Genomic DNA, 23,798 nt, shown 5'->3' with positions numbered 1-23,798 from the left:
GTCCCAAATTCAATTTCACAGTCATATTTCACCAAGTGTAGGCGGGCTTCCATTGAAAGGGTTTTGTTGCTGCTTTCGCTTTTCTTCTCTTCTATCATACACTTTCATACTAATCACTTTCAATTCTCCTACTTTTTTTAAAAAAAAAAAAAACAAATTATACAAGTACTTCGTATAATTTAATACCCAATAATCATGGTATTCGGGCAAGTTGTAATCGGACCTCCAGGATCCGGAAAAACTACCTACTGCAATGGCATGTCTCAATTTCTTCCTCAAATTGGACGGTATTACCATTTTTCTCTTCTTTTTATTTATTTATTTATTTGTTATTATGTTAATTTCACTTATTGGGTAAACAAATTTATAATCATTCAAAAATGTAAATTTATGTATGTTAATATTGGTATGATATTATTGAGAAATGTTGAAGAGGTTTTACTGGTAATGTTGCATAAATGATGATGCCAACTATGTCGAAATTTTCCTAATGTTACTTGAAGAATTAAACCTTATTTTGAAGATTAGCTGTTTAATGACTGGTTTTAGCTAGGATTTGATATGTACTTGTAAATTACTAGTTTTGTTGTCTATATTGTAATGATAGAGTATCTTGTACTTATAATATTTAATATACTAGTCAATTAAGTTACACTCTTGGGCGGGATGAGGATGAGGCAGGTTCCGGTTGTACTGGCATATGAATTTGAAAGGTTATGGTTTCAGTCCGTTTATGGATTCTTTTAAAGCTATTTAAAAACTTCTTTTGTGTTGGGATTGAAATGGGTGACATTGGATGAAGCTTGAAATCAGCAATCATACTTCACAATATTATTTATATATGAATTGTATTATGAATTAAGAGGTACATTATCTCATTATTTAATCAGTGAGATTTGAACTTTTCATCTTGGGGTTATAAAGTGGACTGCAACTTCTACTTGCAATTGGTGCTTGACAATATCTGTTTCTGTTGCGTCATGTAACCATCTTTGCATTACTTTGTTGTTGGGACACATTTGGAAGCCTCATGATCAAATCTACCATTAACATTATCTACGTAATTTAGTGACAATTTTCACTCATATAATAGAACAATTTGATATTACCTAATCAGATGTTATTCCTATGTCTAGTGCCTTACAACTTTTAGTATGGAAATCGGGCTACCCCTAATAATTTACCATCATTTCCATTTTATTCAAGTTTGCTTTGCCTTCTTTTCCTTGGAGTTATTTGCTTGGTATTTGTCTATTATTTACCAGCTTTGGACAAAACTATTGCTTGGTTTTTGCCATTCTGGTTCTTAGATGCCTATAAAAGTGACATTTTACTGTTTACAAATGCAGGAAGGTTGCTATAATCAATTTGGACCCTGCAAATGATTCGTTGCCGTATCCTCTTTGACACATGACTGTTCAATATTTATATTTTCTTTAATTATGGAAGTACTCTTTGTTGTATTCTTTTGGTTATCATTGATTTTCTTAACATGAGGTTAAGTTATGACTGTGCTGTTAATATTGAGGAATTGGTCAAACTTAGTGATGTGATGAATGAGCATTCACTAGGGCCCAATGGAGGTCAGCTTCCTTCTTATTTGATCTATTTTCTTGTTTATTTTATGAAGTCTATGTTGAAATTTTGTATAAAATGAGCTAGGAATGTTTTAGCTACATGGATATCATTTTTAATTTCTACGGATTAGGGTAATGATGGACTTATAGCAGGGCGATCCAATCTCTGCTTTTCTTATCATGTTGCTTGTTGATCTATTAAGCATTAGTCACCTTGCACCTTGGATTTTTTTTTATTTTTTTTATTTTTTTTTTTATAATAAAGGGGTGAGGCCATGAGGGGAGAAATAAAAATAATTTTGATTGAAGAAGGGAGGTTCAGCTCTTTAGACATTTAACAATGCAGAGTTGAGGCAGCAGCTAAGATGGATCTTGTGGATCTGCTGGGCATTAACACTTGGAGCATATCACCATGCATATGCTTACTAGCAACATTTTTTGTAGTATGCTGGTGGCACATTTACATGGCCATATAAGAGTGCAGTCTTTTGTGAGCTATGTGCAAGGCTGGTAAAGTATTCTGCAAGAAACACATTTTACAACTTTCAGCAACTTTGTTGACAGTTTCCTATGTACATTGGATAACTAATTAGTAACTAACATAAATTCCTTACTTAAATGGTTTGCATTTTGGAATGAGTGTCAGACTGTTGAAGTAGCATTATTGCAATATTCTCCTAGTCCTAGTAGAGCTAGGAATGTCCATAGAGAGCAAGTGGGCCATCGTTTTATGAACATCTGAAATAGAGTTTATAATCACTTCAGGAAACTGTCTTTGGTCTTTAGAGGAAGGTGTTGTAATGCCAAGGGTAATAAACTTGGCAACCATATACATAACGAGATACGGATTCAGCCTAAGAAGTGGGAGACCAGTCTTAAGAAAGTTGTTTCTCGTGAGAGAATAAGTATTTGGCTGAAGAACTTGGTAGTGGTCCTAAGATGTAGATGTCTTGCTAGAAAATAAAATGTATTTCTAAGAGAGAATTGTAGCTCAGAGTAGTAATAATATGGAGTTGGTTCCAATACTTGGTTAGTAGAGTGGTTTTTCCGCATAAATGATGTTGCATTTTCTGTATTTAATTATTTATCTAACGATTTGCACCATACTTGCTGATTTGCTCATTCTTTTCTACTATGTATTACTCCTTTCGTCAGTAGAAGATTGCCCCAAACCCAAAATTCTCTTTTTTAAGATCACAGAGAATATTTGTGCATATGGTTTGGCACACATATTGATGAGGAGATGGATAGAAAGCAAGTGGGAAATTTTACCGATTTCGGTATGGGGCAATCTTTTTGGGTCATCCTTTTTTGGTATGTGGGGCAATCTTTTAGAACTGAAGGGAGTAGGTTTTGCCGTAATCCCCAAAAATATGGACCCTAATTCATGAATCACATCTTGTGCTGATATGGGTGGTTCCTCATCATTTGGGTTAAGAGAAAGAGTTTCAGCGACAGGTGATTCTAGTTGTCCTTCACCTCTGGTGGCCATTGTGAGACATCTTTTTCTTCGTCAGGCATTTTTTAATGTCTCCCGAGGTCTCTTAACCTTTATATTTTCTGTTTAGAGGAAATATCTACTCTGTCGTTTCTGTGGGAGAATATTCGTCTGAGGAATCAATTTTTGTTTTGCTGATATCCGGTTTGACTTGCTGAAGTGCTTCATCGTTCTTTCTATAGGTCGGGTCTTGGGTGCCATACTGCCATATCTTTATTCTTTTGCATAGCTGCTCTTTTCTCTCTATTCTGTATTATTATCTTTTTTACATATTCTTTTGCATAACTTGAGATCTTGCAGCATTGAAGTATATAGGGAGAATTATTAGATTTAAAGTGGTGCAACTCATGTGCTTTTTGCTCACAGCTCCACATTGCGCTGTACTTCTTGGTTATGCTGTCTCCTTATGTCTTGAGAGTTTTTAAAGTTAAGTTCCAAAGTTAAGGCCATAATTCTCAGAGCTTCTCCCGTGTTTATGTTTGTGGGTGAAAATTTTCGTTTAAGTATTCATAAGCCACTTCTACTTTCCAAGATCCAAGCTTTCTTAAAGAAGGAAGATCAAGGATATTGACAATTTGAGGTCTTGTATCTAGAGCTATGAAGGTTTACAATAGGGTCTTTTCTTGTTTGGGAGAGAAGGAAAACAATCACAAGATGTTATACATTGAACTCAAGGACATTCCTTGTGGATATTCAGTATACTACTGACTACTGAGTGTATAAAAAAGCACGCCTAGGCTCAGAGGCACTAGGTCAAAGGGGGTACATTACTTTTTGAGCTAGGCAAAGTGCATTAGAAGCTGCTTTTTTGAGCTAGGCAAAGTGCATTCAAAGAGGCGCTCCTGATGCACTTGAGGCACACCCGAGATGCACTTGGGGAACACCTGTGGTGCTGTTAAGGCACACAAAACACACCTGAGGTTCACCAGAGGCACACTGCAGTGAGCCAGTGAGGGGCGTACTGCTTAGGCTCAGCAGGAACCCTATCGCCTTAGTGTGCCTTTGTGCTTTTATACATTGATACTGCCATTTGACATATGCAGGATTTTAATTCCTCTGTAAACAAAACAAGGACTTAGAAGGTAGTATGGATGCAGCTATTCATTCTAAACTTTCTGAATGTGCTTAGTCTCTAATATGTAAACTCATTGACTTGTAAAACTATTATGAAGTTCTTACTTATTCTTATTTTCAAAGTTGTCTTCATCAGCAGTTCCATTTATTTTGTAGGTCTAGTGTATTGTATGGATTACTTGGAGAAGAACGTTGATTGGCTGGAGTCCAAATTGAAGCCACTTCTTAAAGGTTGTTTACTTTTTTCTATTTGCGTTGTAAAGGTTTTTCTTTTTTCCAATGTTACTCAGACTCGTCTCTAAGTGTCGTGTCTGACAAGGTGTCGCAGTGTCCGACACTTCAGTCCATATCTATCTGTATATATTAGCATTTGCTTTAGTGCTTATAATGTTTATTGTTACCTTGCAGATCACTATCTGCTCTTTGATTTTCCTGGCCAAGTTGAGCTATTTTTCCTGCATTCAAGTGCAAAGAATGTTATAATGAAATTAGTGAAGAAATTGAATCTTAGAGTACACTTCATTAAACTAGCATCCTTAATCTTTCTGTTCTTTTCTTTTTGGTCATTTATAAGAAGCTTACTTTTCGTAAATCTTATGCAGCTGACTGCTGTGCATTTGGTTGATGCCCATCTCTGCAGTGATGCAGGGAAGTATATCAGTGCACTACTGCTATCTTTATCAACAATGCTTCATATGGAACTTCCTCATGTAAATGTTTTCTCTAAAATTGATCTTATTGAAAGCTACGGGAAATTAGGTATTAATTGGAACTCCACTCTTATAATTGGCTAACTTACTGGTAGGATTTCCCTTGTTTCTTACTTGCCTTTTGCCTTATTGCAGCTTTTAACCTGGATTTCTACACTGATGCACAAGATTTATCGTATTTGCAACATTGCCTTGATCAAGATCCGCGTGCTGCCAAATATAGGTGCACCAAAGCTATCCTTTGTGAATTATCATTGTCAAAGTGACCATACACTTCAGAAATGATATTAAGTTGCTTTTTGTCTTTTATTTTATACTTCCTCCGTTTCTCAATTGATGCATTTTATTCCTTTTTGGGATGTTTCACAATAGCTGCATCCATTCTATTTTTAGTAAAATTTTATGTGCAAAATTACTAACTTATCCTCAACTTTATGCGGACTGAACTCCACCTTTAGTTAGGCCTTAATGGTTAGCACATGGACAATTTTGTCAATTACTCCACTCTCTCTTCCATTTATTGGTTTGTGTGCCATATGCAAAGGATGCATCAATTGAGAAACAAAGGAAGTATTTTTTTTTTGTGCTTATAAAGTGTTGTTTTTTAAACCCTTTTTTTTTTTTTTTTTTAAATTTTAAATTTTTATTTTGTTTTATTTTATTTTTATTGTATTAAGTTTGTTTAATAATTTATTTTAATGCAAGTGCATCAAATTGAGACCCATGTGGGATCTCCAAATTATTAGGGAGGTATAGAATTTTTATTTCTTTTTGCTACACACCTAGATTGGTAGAATGTGCTTTTCACTTTTACTAAATTTATTTTAAGGAAAATGCTATATGTAGCCTTAAGAGCTATATATAAGAAGCTAAAATAGGAAAGTATTAATGAAATATAATCACTTATTACAGCGATCTGTGCGTGATTTTGTCATACATTCCTAAACTGATAACCCAAAAGGGAAAGATATCAAATGTTTATTTGTAGCCCTAAGGGATACATATAGCATTACCCTTATTTTAATTGTTGATCAATTTCACTCTAATCCGGCATGCTTTTCTACAATTTTAAGTAACTTGTGTAAATTTGTAAGAGAAGTCTCATGTTAGTGCCAAGTGACCAGTAAACTCATTTTAATGACCAAGTTACCATTTTTACGTGGCTTATACCCTATCTTACTCGATAATCAATGATTCTAATAATGCCTAAATGTTTAAGATAAGCATATTGGCAATGCATCTTAAAATGACCTAACCCGGCCTGAACCGTTTGGCTCTTAAAATCTACCCGAACGAGTCGTATATAAAATAAAATAATGACCCGATCTGAATTAGCCCAACCCAAACCCAGTCCAAATGACTCAATTGCCACCTTTAGTGACCATTGCTTGTCCTGTTGTTCACCCCCAAACATATGTGTTTCTTTAAAGATTTTCATCACCACTCAATACCACATATGAACAAATAATGGCAAATTATGAAGAAGCACATGTTGTAGGATGAAGTTCAATTACCATGGACATTAGCAAGAGTCTTTTCCTCAAATTACAAATATATTCATTTTCATTACTGTCATTTTTTTACCATGATATTACTAACCAACAGGCCACGGCACCACCTACTGACAGTTTAATACGCCACGATACTACCTACCAACAAGCCACAATAGTACCTACTTACAGGCAATTTCTGTAATCCTTGTTCTTGAGTTTGAGGCATCCTAGCTTGTTCCCTTGATGTTTTGGTGCTCAGGTTTCTTTGATTTTAACTATTTATATTACTCAAAAGTAGTTTTTCATTGATCGCTCTCACATTGTCATCGAGAGCAATGTTATTGGTTACCCACCTGAATAGTATAAGGCTCTTATATGACGACACTTGTGTATTGTTAGGTGCTTAAAGGTATGATACAACCCTTATCAGTAGTGAAATGCTCCATATCCCCGTCCATCTTTCTCCATGTAATCTTTTGCATATTGCTAATGTTACTAATATAGGCAAGTATCTCCTCCTAGATTCTAAGTATTCCCTTAAAACTAATATCCTCATCCATCCTTCTCCTTGTAATCATATTTATATGTGGACCTTTATGCAGTTATGCTTTCTTGCAGCTTGTAATAGAGAGATCCCATATGTTAAACAAGTCAAGGTCTCCATCCCCCCACCCCCACCCCAAAAAGGAAAAGAAATAGATAAAAATTTGGGAAGTGCTTCTAGAACTTTGATTCTTTGTGTTTGTCACCAAAGCTCAAGTCAAAATTAAGTTGTTTATCTGAGACATAGATCAAATTCAGAACTCTCTCTTTTTTAATACATATATATAGCTCCTAAATTATTGAGAATAGACCCTTCTATTTATATCAGAAGTCCTTCAATGCACCATCGTATCCATGCAAGTTTTTCTGCTATCTAGCCTCTCAAGCTCTTCTTGTAGCTATATATGTGAGGGGTCATAGGCCACATGACACAGTGATTACAAGTGGCTCATACTCCCTTTTCAAGCATTTTTGAAGATATACCACTATTTGATTGAACTTTTGTTTCAGCATTTCATATGGATCCAGACTGCAATGATGTCCATTACCCGAGAGGCTGAGAAAGGCTTATAAATTTATGATGGCTAAAAAAATGTCTATGTGACTAGGCATAACATTATTTCTTATTTTCAACCATGATTCTACCTAACTCTGCATGTTAAGAAATGTTGGTATCTGCTAGAATTTTGTATGAAAACAGAGTATAATTCGAGCAATCAAAGAAGATATTAGCCACCCAGATATTTTGTATTGCAATTCCAGAAAAGAATACAACACAAATGCCCTCTTTCGATATGAAGGCTCTCTCCCAAACAACTCAACAATATTTTCAAGATACCTTCCCCCTAACCCCTTAACCATATTTATAATCACAATTAGCCTAACAAACTCAATTATTACAGCTAACACAGGGAATCAAAATAACAAACTATAATCTGAATTACTCTTCTGCCCTCCAGCATAACTAACTTCGTCCACCTCAGCTTCATACTTTAGCAGCACTGTTATTCTTGGCTCTCCTCCTAGCATAGGTAAAACGAACCTAAGGTCTAGGATTATCTCTTGCAATACCTCCCACCCAAAGATTCACCTTGTCCTCAAGGTGGAAGGAAGGAAACCTTAGATTGACTTCATCAAAGAATTCCCAGGTAGCTTCGAAATCCTGCAAGCCCTTCCAATGTATCAGCACTTCCATGGCAGTCTGAGAATTTCTCACCTCGAGCACAGCCTCAGGTTCTACCTCCAAGATCATGTCAGCTGACAAGTGAGCAGGAAGCTGGGATGGAGTTTGATGTGGTCCAAGGGCCCTCTTCAACTGAGAAATGTGAAAGACAGGATGGATCTTAGCATGAGGAGGCAACTGTAACTTGTAAGCCACACTCCCAATGCGCTGAACCATAGGAAATGGCCCATAAAACCTCGGAGATAGCTTGTCATTCGACCTGCGCACCAAGGACTTCTGTCTATAAGGCTGAAGCTTTAAATAGACCAAGTCCCCAACCATAAAAGAGCCCTCCCTTCTGCCCTTATTCTCATGAAATCTCATATAAACTTGAGCTTGTACCAGGTGGTACTTGAGTTCATCAAGCATGACATCTCTCTCTTGCAGCTGCTCTTCAACAGAAGAAACAGAGGTGCTCCCAGAGAACCTAACCAAGTGAGGTGGATCACGTCCATAGAGTGCCTTGAAAGGAGAGCAGTTGGTGGCGGTGTGAAAGGACGTGTTGTACCAATATTCTGCCCACGAAAGCCATTTTGCCCAACTGTGGGGCTTGCCATTGACAAAGCATCTCAGATAGGCTTCCACACCCTTGTTAACCACTTCAGTTTGCCCGTCTGTCTGCGTATAAGCCGTGCTGCGCAAGAGCTGAGTGCCTTGCAATCGAAAGATTTCCTTCCAAAAAATACTCAAGAAAACTTTGTCCCTGTCCGAGACAATAGATCTAGGAATGCCATGAAGTCTGACCACCTCCTTGACAAAGGTTTCAGCTACACTCTGAGTAGTGAAAGGGTGCTTGAGTGGAATAAAATGCCCGTTAGTCAGCCTATCCACCACGACTAGTATGGTATCTCACCCCAACGACTTGGGAAGACCTTCAACGAAATCCATGGATATATCCTCCCACACTCTCTCCGGAATAGGCAAAGGTTGAAGAAGACCCAAGGGAGTGAGCGTTGAAGTTTTGTTCTGCTGACACACATGACAATGTTGCACATAAACCCGGACATCCTTCCTCATACCAAACCAAAACCATTCCCCAGCAAGTCTCTGGTAAGTCTTTAAGTCACCCGCGTGTCCCCCGATGACTGAATCATGGTACTCTCGAAGCAATTTGCTGGTAAGTTCACAATGCTTAGGGATCACCAACCTGCCTTTATATTTCAATACCCCATTATCCAAAGAAAACCATTTGGGAACCGACTCACCAGCCTGAATTTGAGAGATCAATCTCTGTAGGACCGCGTCCTTCTGAATAAAAGATTGCACATAATCCCAACGAAGACCACACGAAGTCACCAAGGTCAAGCACTCCACCTCTAGTGAAAATTGACGAGACAAAGCATCTGCCAATTTATTTGTAGGGCCCGGCTTGTAGTGAATTTCGAATGAGTAACCCAAAAGTTTGCTAACCCATTTCTGATATGCCTGACCCACTTCTCTTTGTTCCAGGAGAAATTTGAGACTCCTTTGGTTAGTCCTCACCACAAAGTGGCGACCAAGCAAGTAATGCCTCCACTTTTCAATGGCAAGGACAATCGCCATCAACTCTTTTTCATATATGGGCTTGTTCCTGCTACGCACACCTATAATCTTGCTGAAATAAGCTATTGGATGGCCAGCCTGAAGGAGTACAACACCCAAACCATGTCCTGATGCATCAGTTTCCAGCACAAAAGGGAGAGAAAAATCACGGCAGCAAGGATAGGTGCATTGACCATAGCTTTCTTGAGAGAATTGAAGGCTATAGTTGCTTCTTCTGTCCACCCAAAACTATCCTTGCGAAGTTGGTCAGTGAGAGGTCGAGCTATAAGGGCATAACCTTGAATGAATTTCCGATAATAGCCCGTGAGACCAAGAAAACCCCTAAGCTCTCTCAGGTTCGAGGGTGGAGGCCAATCCACCATAGCTTGAATTTTAGTGGCATCCACCTCAACCCCTGCAGCAGAAATTACATGCCCAAGATATGCCACTCGTGTTTTGCCAATCTCACACTTCTTGTAGTTAGCATACAATTGATGTGTGGCCAAGGTTTCTAGCACTTGTCTAAGATGGTCCAAGTGGGAGCCTTCACAAGGGCTGTACACTAAGATGTCATCGAAGAAAACGAGGACAAATTTGCGAAGGAACGGCCTGAATATTTCGTTCATAAGTGACTGGAACGTAGCTGGAGCGTTGGTTAGCCCAAAGGGCATAACCAAAAACTCGTAATGGCCATCATGCGTGCGGAAAGCAGTCTTATGCACGTCTTCTGCCTTCACTCGTATCTGGTGATTTCAGGTCAAGTTTTGTAAAAATGGCCGCACCCCCCAATTCATCAAGTAATTCATCGATTACGGGAATTGGAAATTTATCTGGTATTGTCTCCTTATTAAGAGCTCTGGAACCGTCTTTTTTTCTCACCAAAAGCACAGGACTTGAATAAGCACTTGATGAAGATTGAATAATTCCAGCACTCAGCATATCAGAAACCAATTTTTCAATTTCATCTTTCTGTGATTGAGGGTATCTGTAGGGTCTAACGCTGATGGGGTTAGCACCATTGCGGAGAACAATAGCATGCTCAATTTGTCGTTGCGGGGGCAACCCTTTTGGCATATTGAAAACTTGCTGAAACTCCTTCACCAAGGGCTGAAACGCTGCTGGTAGTGAAGGTTCAGCATCATCCTCCACCCTCTCCATTCGATTGAACTCAAGTAAGAACCCCTGTCCTTCTTTCTGTAAATTCTTGAGCATGGCTTTTAGAGAAATTCCCGTTCTACCAAGCTGAGGTTCCCCCTTCAAGGTTACTGTATTACCACCCAATTGGAACTTAAGAGTCTGAGTTTTCCAATTCGCGGTGGTGTTTCCCAATTTTTCCGGCCACTGTATTCCCAAAATAATGTTCGAGTTTCCCAGAGGCAACACGAGGAAATCCTCCACTATTGTCACCCCTTGGAGGTCCAGCACAACACCCTTACACTCTCCTTCCCCCTGAATAGACTCCCCTGTTCCCAAGGTTACCCCAAAATTCTTAGCATAAATCGGTTTAATCTGCAAGTGCGACGCGGCAGTAGAGGATATGAAATTATGTGTTGCTCCGGGGTCAATCATCACCACCACGGAGCAACCATTAACAGTTTCGGCCAACCTCATAGTTTTAGGGCTGGTAACCCCATCACCGAACTCAAGGTGACTCGCGTTTCAGGACTCGGCGGTGGTTCCGAGAGTAGAGGCGGTGTAATAGGCTCATCAAAAAGAGTTTCGGCCATAGAAAACTCACCGGAGTCCTCGCCGTCGTCGTCCTCCACCGTCAATAGCACGCTCAAGCCGCGGCGTGGGCAGCGGTGGTTCAGATCCCACTTGCCATCGCAGCGAAAACAGAGCCCTTGCTCTCGTTTTTGCTGGAGCTCCTTCTCAGTCAACCGGCGCAAATCTCCGGTGGGTCTTGAAGTGGGGTTGCGGTTGGGATAAGGCTGGATGGTGGCGATGGGTTGTGGGTTTGTGTTTAGGCTAGTGTTTTGGTTCGTGGTGGGTGAGGTGTTTAGGTTGGATCGTGTGTTTGGGTAGTGGGTTCTCCACGTGTTTGGGGTCGGGTTTTAGGCTCTGGGTTTTGGGCTTAGTTTTAATTTTTCTTCGATCCGCATGGAGAGGTCCATGGTTAGATCCAACGTGGGCGGGTTTTGGATCCGAACTTCAACCCGGATCTCCTCCTTCAGTCCATTAATATATTGCCCTTTAGCAATCTCTTCTGGAACTCCATCAATGGGAGCAAGCAGCTCGATGAAGCGGCGACAATACTCAGCCACCGAGCCGGTTTGCTGATGTGCGAGCCACTGCTCATGAAGTGACCCCGTGGCGGTGGTTCTGAAGCGGCGGAGGAGGAGTTTCTTCAGGGTGTCCCAGCTTGACACGGTGTGCCTCCGGTGCTCCCATTGGTACCAAAGCAGAGCATCGCCATCTAGAGCGACGATCGCCGCCTCCTGATCCTCCTCCGTCAATCGATAGAAATGAAAGAAACGTTCAGCCCTGAGAATCCACCCATCCGGATTCACTCCATCAAAAATTGGTAAGTCAAGTTTCCTCAACTTCCAATTAGCTTGACTCGCCTGAAAACTTCCATCTCCTTGATCCCCGCGAGGTTGCGAAGAGAAAGGGTTTTCCCAGTGATAACTGAGAGGTTCTCCAGAGTTCGGTGCACTGGTCACGGCGGCGCGCACCTCCGATCGGATCTTATCCTGACCAGCAGCAATCTGATCAACCATCTTCGACTCAAAAGCCGCCATGGCTGTGGAAATTTCACGAGCAACGCGCGAGGGCAGCCCTGCAATTTCCTGCTCCAGCAAGTCCAAACGCTGACCATGATTAAGGCGAGCCATCGTCTTCTCCGGCAAGAATCGTCACTGCTTTGATACCAAATTTGCTAGAATTTTGTATGAAAACAGAGTATAATTCAAGCAATCAAAGAAGATATTAGCCACCCAGATATTTTGTATTGCAATTCCAGAAAAGAATACAACACAAATGCCCTCTTTCGAGAGGAAGGCTCTCTCCCAAACAACTCAACAATATTTTCTAGATACCTTCCCCCTAACCCCTTAACCATATTTATAATCACAATTAGCCTAACAAACTCAATTATTACAGCTAACACAGGGAATCAAAATAACAAACTATAATCTGAATTACTCTTCTGCCCTCCAGCATAACTAACTTCGTCCACCTCAGCTTCATACTTTAGCAGCACTGTTATTCTTGGCTCTCCTCCTAGCATAGGTAAAACGAACCTCAGGTCTAGGATTATCTCTTGCAGTATCTTTATCTTACATATTTCCATCTGCTTACTTAAGGTCATAGAATACCATATTGCTTTGTCTTTGCAACTCAGCCCCGGCCAAATTGAACTATAATAAGTATTTTCTTTTCTGGCCAATAAGTCACTAGAGCATATAGGATCTTCCTTTGTGTTCAGTTTTACTTTGGGTGTGAGAGTTGGGTAGCTTTTAGTAGCATAATTTAAAGACTGGAAAAGAAACAAGTTGTTTACTTAAACTCAGTATCCCTCATTTCTTAATTTCTCAATCTGTAAGCAGGGAGTCTTTGCTCAAAGAGAATTTTGCATCGTTTCATACCATCTGATCCACTTTAGACTCATTCCTCCTGAAATTAACAGTCAATAAGTTATGTAATTTGCTTTCAAACTCAAAGATCTTTGGAAGACTTAGTGCAATTTCTTGTCATTAGTTTTTCTCCCCTTTAGTGAGGTACACGATAGGGGATGGATGTTTTTGAAAGGAGAACTTTTTTTGTTTGTTCAATTTCCTCAAATATTCTATTTGTCTTCACCTTGTAATGCACCTGTGTTTGGGGTTTATGTGATAATGCCTGGGATTTACATGTTTGGAATTCATTTCTAAGTTAGAGGAATTCTCTTCTTCAGCTAAGTTTTGGAATCTTCAACTGCAATTGGGGGATTCTAGGGCGTGGACAGGGATTATTTGGGTCTTTGTTGCTTGAGTCAACCTACTCAATTTCGAATCTTTTGAGTAGTAAACTTTACTTGGAAGATGGCTTTTGTGTTGAGTGTTGACAATGACATTGGGTAGGATTTAGTGATTTACACTAATGACATGTGCAAAAGCGTTAGGCTGGGGTTATTTCACATCTGTATGCTTTTCCTTGGTAATAGCACTTGTTCACATCTTCTTTGTTGTGAGGTGACAAATTACCTTTGGAGGAAGTTGATTGGTTTGCATGAAGAATCTTGGGTTTTGCCTTAAAAGGTCTAGAATAACTGTCATTTTATGGGATTTGGTTAAGGAAAGGAACAGTTGATGTGGCACAATGCTTTTATGGCAATTATATGCTGTGTAGTTGAAACAAATTCTCATGTTTTATTCATGAGCTGCTGTGGGAAAAAGTCACTTGTCTAATTTCATTATGGAGGAAGGTGGCGGGAGGCATTTAAGAGTTACGTGTTAGAGGAGCATCAACGAAATTGGGTTAAATCTGTAATTTTTTGTTTTCTGATTGGACCGTTTGTCCCGGTGCTTTGTTATCCCATTTCCAGCTGTTATTATATTCTTTCTCTTATCTAATGAAATATGTAAGATCCTTTTTAATATTGAAGGAACAAAGAATAGCTAGAATTTTGTCCTTGTCCGGCAAAGCAGACATTTTTTTCCTTAAGTTCCTAACTACCTATACGCAAACATACTGCAGGAAGCTCACAAAGGAACTATGTGAGGTTGTTGAAGAATTTAGCCTTGTGAATTTCACAACATTAGATATCCAGGCATGCTGTCATTTCCATATGCTTCTTGGATTAATTGCTGTGTTTTGCTTCAGTATTTGATATGTTTTTCACTGCTTCTGACTTCTTTAGGACAAGGAAAGTGTTGGAAACCTTGTTAAATTGATCGACAAGACCAATGGGTACATCTTTGCTGGCATAGATGGAAGTGCAGTGGAGTTCAGCAAACTTGCAGTTCGCCAAGTTGATTGGGATTATTACAGATATCCTTTTTTACCCCTTCCTGGTGTCTTTGTTCTAAATTACTAATTATTTGTGGAAACTACCGTTTGTCAAGTCTGATTGCTTGAAATTGAGCTTTTTCATTTCGTTGTTTCCCGTTTAATGTCTATATATATACACATGAAAGGGATCTAATGAAAAAAAGGTATATCGTGAAAACTGAAAATAGAAGATCTACACCGTCTGATCCCTCGTTATCGTTGCCCTTTAACATTTCATTTGTTCCCCTTTCATGTCAACTAATTTCTCTTTCATTGCTCCTCTGTTATTTATCACCTTTAATTTAATAACTTGTCTTCATCGAATTTGCTCCCTTTAGTCTTTATCAATAGTGTCAGCTCTCTGGCACTCTCACCTCTCCCATCAATTCTCTATCTTCTCCTCCATAATCACATAGCTCTTACCCAAACTAGCTTCCCACATTCCTCAATTTATAATTCATGTCTCATTCTCTTTCCAATTCATCCTCAAATCCCTCATCTTTAGTCACCTACACTCCTGAGTCCTGATAATCATCAATTCAGACTTCTTTAATTAATGTCATCAAACTAGTATATTTTTAATCGCTTGAGCTCTTGTTTTTGGAATTCGAGCAATTCTGAGTTATATTATTCAACTTCGAGTACCCAGAATCATTAAGGAAAATTGTGTTCTAATTTGAGAGGCTGATGAAACAACATACAATGCTAGAAACTAAGAATTTTAAACAATTCTTGCAACCCAATGTTGTAATAATATTTGATAACTAGGAATTTAACAAGGTAGAGTGGCATATACAAGTATGGTCTAGGTAGTAAAAAGGCAAAAGAAGAACACAGACACCAACAGATGTGATCGACAATAATTACTACTAATATCCCTTTAATCATTTAATATACCCGTATAAGTATCAACATTATCCCTTTAAGACTATCATTACTACTAGGAATTAGATATGTAGTGCACTAGTGCTGAGAAAGTCTCTGGTGACTAAATGAGGCAGTTGTTTTTAAAGAAGGGCTCTTTTATAATTTGTCATCATCGCCGTAAATATTATTGTGGTTGTCTTGGTCATTAGTTCATTACTGCTTGCAATCTTTGCATCATCATCTATATATGCATTATTATAAGTAGGGGTTATGGTTTTATCCCCTTTTGTTGATGCATCACAAATATGTTGCGGTGATGCCGCCAAGGTGTCTGCAAGTCATATAATACTTTTCATGCTGTTTTGTTTTACTTAACAAAGTATTCCACAGTAGCAGCAGTACAAGAGAAATACATGAAGGATGATGAACCTGATGACGACCCCAATGCATAGGGAGCTTTGCAGTTTCAATACATCAGCTGCTGAAATTACTGAGTGTACTGTGAGTGGCAAATTGGTTCTTTATTGCTAGAACCAGACGGTAGAGAAATATATTTTGCTAGGCTATGAACATGATGTACCAATTGTATATGTTTGTGATGCACAGTAAGTTTTGTGTGTTAAGAGTAGTGGCATTTTGCCTTTAGTTGGCACATTTGGTTTAGCAAAGAATTCTTGTACACTTAGGTTAGCTAGTGTTTGATGATAATTTTAGGTAATACAGATTACAACATGAAATTACATGGTGTTCCTGTTTGCGATCTCAGACAATCAGTATTGGTATGCAGGAGTTCAACTGAAACTAGTTTTTGATGATAATTTAAGGTAATACAGAGTACAACATAAAACTACAAGGTGTTCCTGTTTGCGATCTCAGACAATCAGTATTGGTATGCAGGAGTTCAACTGAAACTAGCGTTTGACGATAATTTAAGGTAATACAGAGTACAACAAGAAATTAGAAGTTGTTCCTGTTTGCGGTATCAAACAATCAGTATCGGTATGCAGGAGTTTCAACTGAAACCCAAAATTTCAGCAGCACCTCAAATTTGACTGTTAATATCTGAGATGCTTAATGCATAGGCTGCATCAATTGCTAGAATGGTGGGCATTACAGAAATTGACTATGACATTTGACATAAGCATGTGAAAATGACCACTTGTACGAGAGTACTCCGTATAAATTTGTTATTCTTTGTTTCATATTAGAGTGCTCATTTTCATTTTCTTATTCAGATGTTAAAAGGTTATATAAACAATTCTTATTAATAGGAAGAATATACTAAAATACTCATGTGACACATTATTAGATTAGACTCAAGATGTAGTTTCATAATATTAACATTTTATAAATTTTAATTATTGGGAAATTAAAGATATTAACGGTCAAAGTATGTCTTAAAGATTATGCGAATGAAAATTAGCACTACATTTTGGGCGGAAGGATGTATGTACAGGGACCTTGACAGGTTGATGTATATTCATGGATTATCTGCGAGATAAGAACCCCAATGTTGGTTTACTCGACTGTGAGTCAACTCTTAATTTCTCTAGTTCTAGATGATGGACACTTCTTTCTACATACTCAGTATAAAATTTCACAAGGAAAAAGACCCTTGACTAAATTTAAGATATTTTTTCTTAATTATATACGGAGTATAAAGTTGTGCAATTAGATAAATCATGAAATATCGACATTATTTTAATTTGGGATTGAGGAATGGATGTCGTATTTAGTTGACACGTTTAATTTAGACACACATATTCAGGTTGGGAGAGAGAATAATATAGCAAGTGGAGTATAGTAATAAATGTGCGTATAAAAGTTACCTAAAAAAAAACGTGACACTTAAAAATAAACTTCCTAAAAAGAAATACATATCCCTACCTTATAAAAAGTAGAAAATTACTCTTATGAATAGTGTAATGCCAATTCTACCCTTAAAAATGTGTATTTACATATATACCCTCATTAATATGTACAAGGTTTTTTAATGAATAATGTTTGGACAATTATACCCCTAAAATATTTAATTATGTACTTATTTGCTCTCATGCTTTAATGTTAGTTGTCTTGGACATTTATACTCATAAACATAGTTGTTTACATATATTTTTGTCATTAATTATGTCAACAACTAAACTTGTGATGTTAAGACCAAGCCGAAAAACTTCTAGATGTGACTAGCTATGCGCGCGCATCGCGCGCGTTAGCTGCCCTAGTTAACTAAAAAAACGGAGATAAGTACTCTAATTGTCTTAAAAAAAAAGTACTCTAGAATATACAAAAATCCAAAGTTTAAAACTTTGGATTAGGCTTATTATACAATTAATTTACATCAGCCTCCATATTTGAAAGGTATATAACTATATACAACACGTAAACAAGAATCAGTGTTATCAAAACACAAGAGAACATAAAACAGAGTCCTCTTCAACCCTCAGTTCAACCTCTATCCTTATATTTTCAAAGTAATTTACAGGAAAATACAGAGATTCATATCCCAAATAGAGTTCAGCTTTCTAAACTCAACATTAATTAAATTAAGAAACAAGATCAAGATAATCAAACCATATGAACAACACTAACAAAATGTACAACTAAACGCAGCCATGATTAGAATTAGTCAAATGTAAGAACCCTTCAAATGCCGGTTTCGACATTAAGTTCTTCCATTAGATGTCTTGTTAAAGGACTTTGTGCCTTCATTTGTCATAAGTTTCTTATGACTTAGCCTTCGAATCGTGTAGTCTTTCTTTGAAACTTTCGAGTTGCTAGAAGAAACAGAATTTTTTGACATGGTAGGAATAACATACCACCCAATTGAAGTGCACATAATTGCAAATGATCTCCCAAATAGTACCAAGAACACCAAGATTAATATAACAACCATTAGTAATATCAATTTGGGCTCTTTCCATTGTTCAATCCTTATTTTTTTGCAACATCCCATTTTCTTTTTCTTCTTGTGAATCTCATTTTCAGCCTTATTTTCTTCTCTGACATTCAATGATTTTGAAGATTGCAGCTTCCTTAGAGTTGATATCTTTGAATCCGTATCTGATTTTGGTTTTTCGATTACTCGATCAGGGGAAGCCTTTTGTTTAGCCTTGACTACAATGGGCTTGAAATCATGATCGCCCGAGTAGGAGAAACGAACGAGGGAGATTTCATCAGGGTCAACCTGTGAGTAGATTTGCTGTCTTTTTTCTTCAATTTCTGCAAGAAGAGCTGAAAACTTGTCTAGCCCTCGGCTCGAATATGGGTTCTTGTTGCTGCTGCTCTTGGATCTTGATCGCCTAGGTGAAGAATCCGCGCTTCGAGTTTGACGTTCATATTCATCTTCTTCACGCGGGAAACTATGAGTACCACAAATGAAGCCACTCACCATTTTTTTGAGGAAATGAGTATCAAGTTTGATGAAGTAATAATAATAACAATAATAAAACAGAGAATTTTGGTTGGTTTTATGACAAAGGCGAAAAAGAAAATAGGCTTTTTGGTATTTAAACCAAAAAAAATTGAGGCTATTAAATTAATTAAGTGTGGTTGGATGAGGATTGGAAGGAAATAGTCAAATAACATGAACTTTGAAATGGATGAAACTCCAAATAGAAACTTCTACTCTAAATATATTTATTAATAATATTGATTGAGATTGTATGTTCATTGACTTTCTTGAGGAACAAGTCTTGAAAATTATATTGTATGTCATGCATGTGACACAGATAATACATTGTTTGTGATCTTTAATTCTCATTGCACTTCTTAGAAGGAGAGACTTTTATGAAATGTGTACATATCATTTGTGTTAGGGAATATTTTATTGTATATCAAATTATGTCAAGGTGGGTTATAGTGTGTACAACATAGATAAGTTTGACTTTAGCACTATTGATACACCTCCCTTTGACCATATTTTGTGATTTACATGCAAAGAAAAATATAGTCAAGTGAGATCTTCTTAGATTCATCACAATGTATATGTTCAAAATATCAACTTTTATATTTTTTGTTTATCAGTAATTAAAGATATTTATGATTGAATTTGTGCATTGGCAAACGTGACTAAAGAAACATGTTAATTAAAAAAAACGGAGGAAGTATGTAACAAGATGTTCATTGATGTGAGCTCTTCAAAATGAGCAAATATGAGAAAATATTAATGTGATAATTTAAGAGCACATGTAATGCTTATAGCATGGCATATAATGGAGTGGGAAATAGAAGAAAATATATATATATATATATATATATATATATATATATATATATATATATATATATATATATATATATATATTTGGTGCTTAGAGAGCCACAAGGACGGCGAATGATGAGATTCGATCTCAGGATCACCTAAAATCGGGAGGAAAACTTTAAACCACTTGAGTTATCCCTCACTCTCAGAAAATATATAATTATAAAATAATTTTTATAACAAGTGAAAGCCCCACTTAATTGCAAAATGAAAAAGTTTAATTTAAAGATAAATTAATACGGAATACATTAAAATATGGTCATGTCTCATGTGAGATCTTATGAAATTCGTCTTGTTATTTAGTTTACAAATATACACTTTAACTAATTTGACAAAAGATACTATTAACGAAAGATAGTATTACAACCTAAGTAGAGTAAAGAAACTAGGAAAATTACAAGAAATCAAACCAACATAGTTACTTCTTGTATTAATCACGTTATTAAAAAAAAATAATAATAAAAAAAAAAAAAAAAAAAAAACTATTACTTGTATTAATACGTACCTAAAGAATCAGCTACTAAATAAGTGTGTCACTTAAAACACCGAACATACAAGGAAAGTGTGTCACGTTAAAAAAAATGGATGGTGTATTAGGAAGTTTCAATAGTCAATAGATATATATAATTGTACCACTTATCAACTTTTATAATTATAGTTAACAAACACTTAAAATGATTAATGATTAATGATTAAAGTTATGAAGTTGATGTCTCATATTAAGACAAGGTTTTTAACAAAACACAAAGATGGATGTATAATTCAACATCTTCAGGTTTTTGCCCTTAAAGAGGCAATGACTGCAAGATTACGCTGTTTCAAATTTCAACATCTGATCTAAGATATAAAAATTGGGCTATAAAATATGCGATGATGCATGATTAACTTGGTCAAGAGTCAAGAAATTGATGAAATTCCAATTATTTAAACTCGGAAGTCAGGCGACGCTATCCGCATTATTTTTTTTTTTATTTTTTTTTTTTGAATGGTATCCGCATTATTATTTGGTCAACCTCATTATAATTTCTAAATTTTAAATGCGGTACGACACTTAGTGAATTTTAAATAAATAATTAATTTTTTTTTTTAAAAGTAAAATATAAAAGTATATCAATGTCTAGATTTTTTTAATTTTTATTATTTTTTTACAAATCATCAATGACTAGATTAAAAGTACAATACTTAGTTCAACTATTTGAGTTTTGACAAAGTTTTTTAAAAAATGCAATACATAACTCGCTACATATAATAAAGAGCTAAAAATGGAAAAAAAAAAAAACTTTGTAGTAACTACCTAATAAAATTCAAATTTTGTGTGAGAGAACTACCTAATTAAAAAAAAATTGTAAGAAACTATCTTATAAAAGGTAAAATACCACGTCTACCAGATTTCCACCATTGACCCACCTCAAAACACCTGTGGATCCACCGCTTTCATCCCAAAACCGACACAACATGCTTGAAATCGCCTCCACCATGTCGAAACCACCCTCCAACCCCAAAACCACCACCTTTAATTCCAAAAACCACCATCCCGAAGCACGACAGTAACCTCACCAACTCGAAATATCCTCCAACCACGCACTGCACCTCGAATTAACATTACCACCTCATAAACCAACCCCCACGGTGGTTTCAAGGGTGTTTTGAGCATTGGCGGATCCAAGAATGTGGTAATAGGGGTATGAAATTCGGTTTGTCAAAAAATTCTTCCTCCATCCGTTTTTATTAGTTGCAACACACCCCTTCGTTTGGCATTTTAAGGAAGATATTAGACTAGGTAAAGGGATAAATTAAATTAATTTACAAAATTTTAACACCTATAAGAAGACAGGGATAAGTTGTTACAGTTTAAATTTCATAGCTTAATTCATTCGTTTACCTAGTTTAATCACCTTCTCGAAAAGCGTGATTAAAGGTGTGTTGCTAGTATAAAAAAATAGAGGAAGTACAAAACTTGACAAACCAAAATTTCAATTATTTAAGGTTTCCACCACCTTATTAGTCATCAAATGTATCCCTTACTCCTTCAATGTTGTCCATAATTGAACCAAACAATTAAAACTAATAGTACAAAGTAATATAATTAAAGGTCATACAATTACACTTTTATAATTAAAACTCTTAGTTAAATTATTATTTTAAGTCAATGATCATATAAATCAACTTAAAAAATACTTGTCATTTTTAAAATATAACTACTAATTACACTAATTGTAATCCCTTGTCACAGTCTAATGTACAATTACTTGAATTGAGGCATACTACTTATCAATCAATAGTAATAAAAATATGGAAATGTACCGCAAAGGAAAGGTACTACCGAAATGTACCGCAATTGAGACATACTACCGAAATGTAGCAATTGATTGATAAGATCTACGTGGGGAACTCACCTTGTGACTTTGAGGTCATAAGTTCGACCCTCACCAACTACAAAATGTTTGGGAGTAGAGGGATTTCCTTACCTCCCTCCTCTACTCTCAAGCGATGATCTGCAGAGCTGGGCTGGTTAAACCTGTGAGAGGTGCTGGCTCAATAGGGTCCTTCTTCTTACCTTGAAAAAAAAAAAAATTGATTGAGGCAATTGCAGAAAAAAATATGAATTAATTGTATTAATTATCAATAAATAGTACTCCCTCCGTTTCATAATGTTAGTCCCATATACTATTTTGGGCGTTCCAAAAAGATCTACCCATATTGAATATGTTATATTTTTATCTTAGTTTTTTTTGGAAATAATTGTTCGTGGATTGATGACATGGATCTAAGTAAAGAAATCTCTACCTTGAATTATGCAATTAAGACTTCCAAAAAAATAAAAAAAAACTTAAATAAGGTCAATTAATGATGAATTATTTTGTAATTTGATGTTAGATTCCAAATATTTTTTTTTAATTTTATGTATTGATTTTATACGGGACTAACATTATGAAATGGAGGGAGTAATAAAAATTGATACGTAGTATGCCTCAATTGCGGTACATTTCCATAAAAATATGAAAATAAAAAGGAAAGGAAAAAAAATGTACCGCAAAGCAGCAAATTCGTATTGCTGATTTTTGTAAAGTAACAAACAAAAAAGAACAGTTTTTAAGTAGAAGAGTAAAATGCATTTTCGGGGATTAACCTTTCATATTTTTTTATCGTTTGGGGACTCACCTTTCACTTTTCATCGTTTGGGGGTTGTCGGTAGCCAGTAGGTATTAAAAGTTTTTCGGCGAAGTAATTTTTTTTGTTTTTTTTTTTTTTTGTACATCTAAATAAAAATAAGGACACATACTCCTCCTCCTAATAAGATAAAACAATGCTAATTAAAATAACCTAGATTAGACTAAAGTCAAGTAACTTGTGACTTGCAGTTCTGTATTTTTTCAATCAATGATATGAAAAATTACATAAAAAATCAAACTTGAGGTAAACTCACAACTCTATACAATATATGCTATGGTTTTATTTTTTTTATTTTTTTATCAAAATATTACTCCAGTTACAATTTTAACATATACATTATTTATTTTTTTTTTTTTTTGAAAGTTTTAATATTTTGGGGTTATATAGTTACAATTTTAACATTTTGGGATTTTCTTCTGCAATGTATTTTTTTAGGGGTGCAAGTAATTTGGATTAAAACCGAACCGAACCGAAAACCAAACCAAATTAGTAATTCGATTTGGATTTTTTTTGAATTCGGATTGGATCGATTTGGAAAATTAAAAAAATATGGATTACGGATTGGATTCGGTTTCGGGTTTAAAAAAACTTAAAACCGAATTACAAATCGAATTTTGACTCATTACTTTAAACCTATTTTATTTCAAAGTATTTGTAGGTGTCGTTCGAAGTGCGTCTACGTTAAAAGCATGGTGTGAATATGCTTGGCACTCATAGGAAGTGGGAATTGACATTACGATTAGGGACAACGATTAGGGACAAAGCAAAGTAGGGAGCAGCCAACAAGTTTTTAAGGAACTTGTAAACCGTTCACGGATCATTTAAGGCAAACACGAAAAGGGACAACGATAGGCAACAACAATTGACCCGTAAAGGTTACACCCCAT

The 23,798-nt window shown here is 36.4% G+C and overlaps 2 protein-coding genes across 2 annotated transcripts; one reads left to right on the top strand and one right to left on the bottom strand.

Moving 5' to 3' along the window:
• The first annotated feature begins 88 nt into the window (after nt 1–88).
• Nucleotides 89–16,678, top strand: LOC145614872 (GPN-loop GTPase QQT1-like). Its single transcript, XM_081669940.1, has 10 exons — nt 89–287; nt 1,350–1,394; nt 1,504–1,583; nt 4,306–4,380; nt 4,558–4,661; nt 4,752–4,908; nt 4,995–5,082; nt 14,316–14,388; nt 14,479–14,610; nt 15,866–16,678. The coding sequence occupies exons 1-10, from the start codon at nt 196–198 to the stop codon at nt 15,926–15,928; spliced, it is 909 nt and encodes a 302-aa protein (XP_081526066.1). The 5' UTR covers nt 89–195; the 3' UTR covers nt 15,929–16,678.
• A 1,080-nt stretch (nt 16,679–17,758) lies between these two features.
• On the bottom strand, nt 17,759–18,889 carry LOC145615528 (uncharacterized). The gene has a single exon (XM_081670601.1). It carries the CDS (start codon nt 18,865–18,867, stop codon nt 18,139–18,141), a length of 729 nt encoding a protein of 242 aa, XP_081526727.1. The 5' UTR covers nt 18,868–18,889; the 3' UTR covers nt 17,759–18,138.
• Between the last annotated feature and the right edge of the window lie 4,909 nt (nt 18,890–23,798).

The sequence above is a fragment of the Chenopodium album genome, chromosome 25 (assembly GCF_948465745.1).
Source record: "Chenopodium album chromosome 25, dcCheAlbu1.1, whole genome shotgun sequence".
NCBI lineage: Eukaryota > Viridiplantae > Streptophyta > Magnoliopsida > Caryophyllales > Amaranthaceae > Chenopodium > Chenopodium album.
This window is presented reverse-complemented; position numbering and strand designations above follow the sequence as displayed.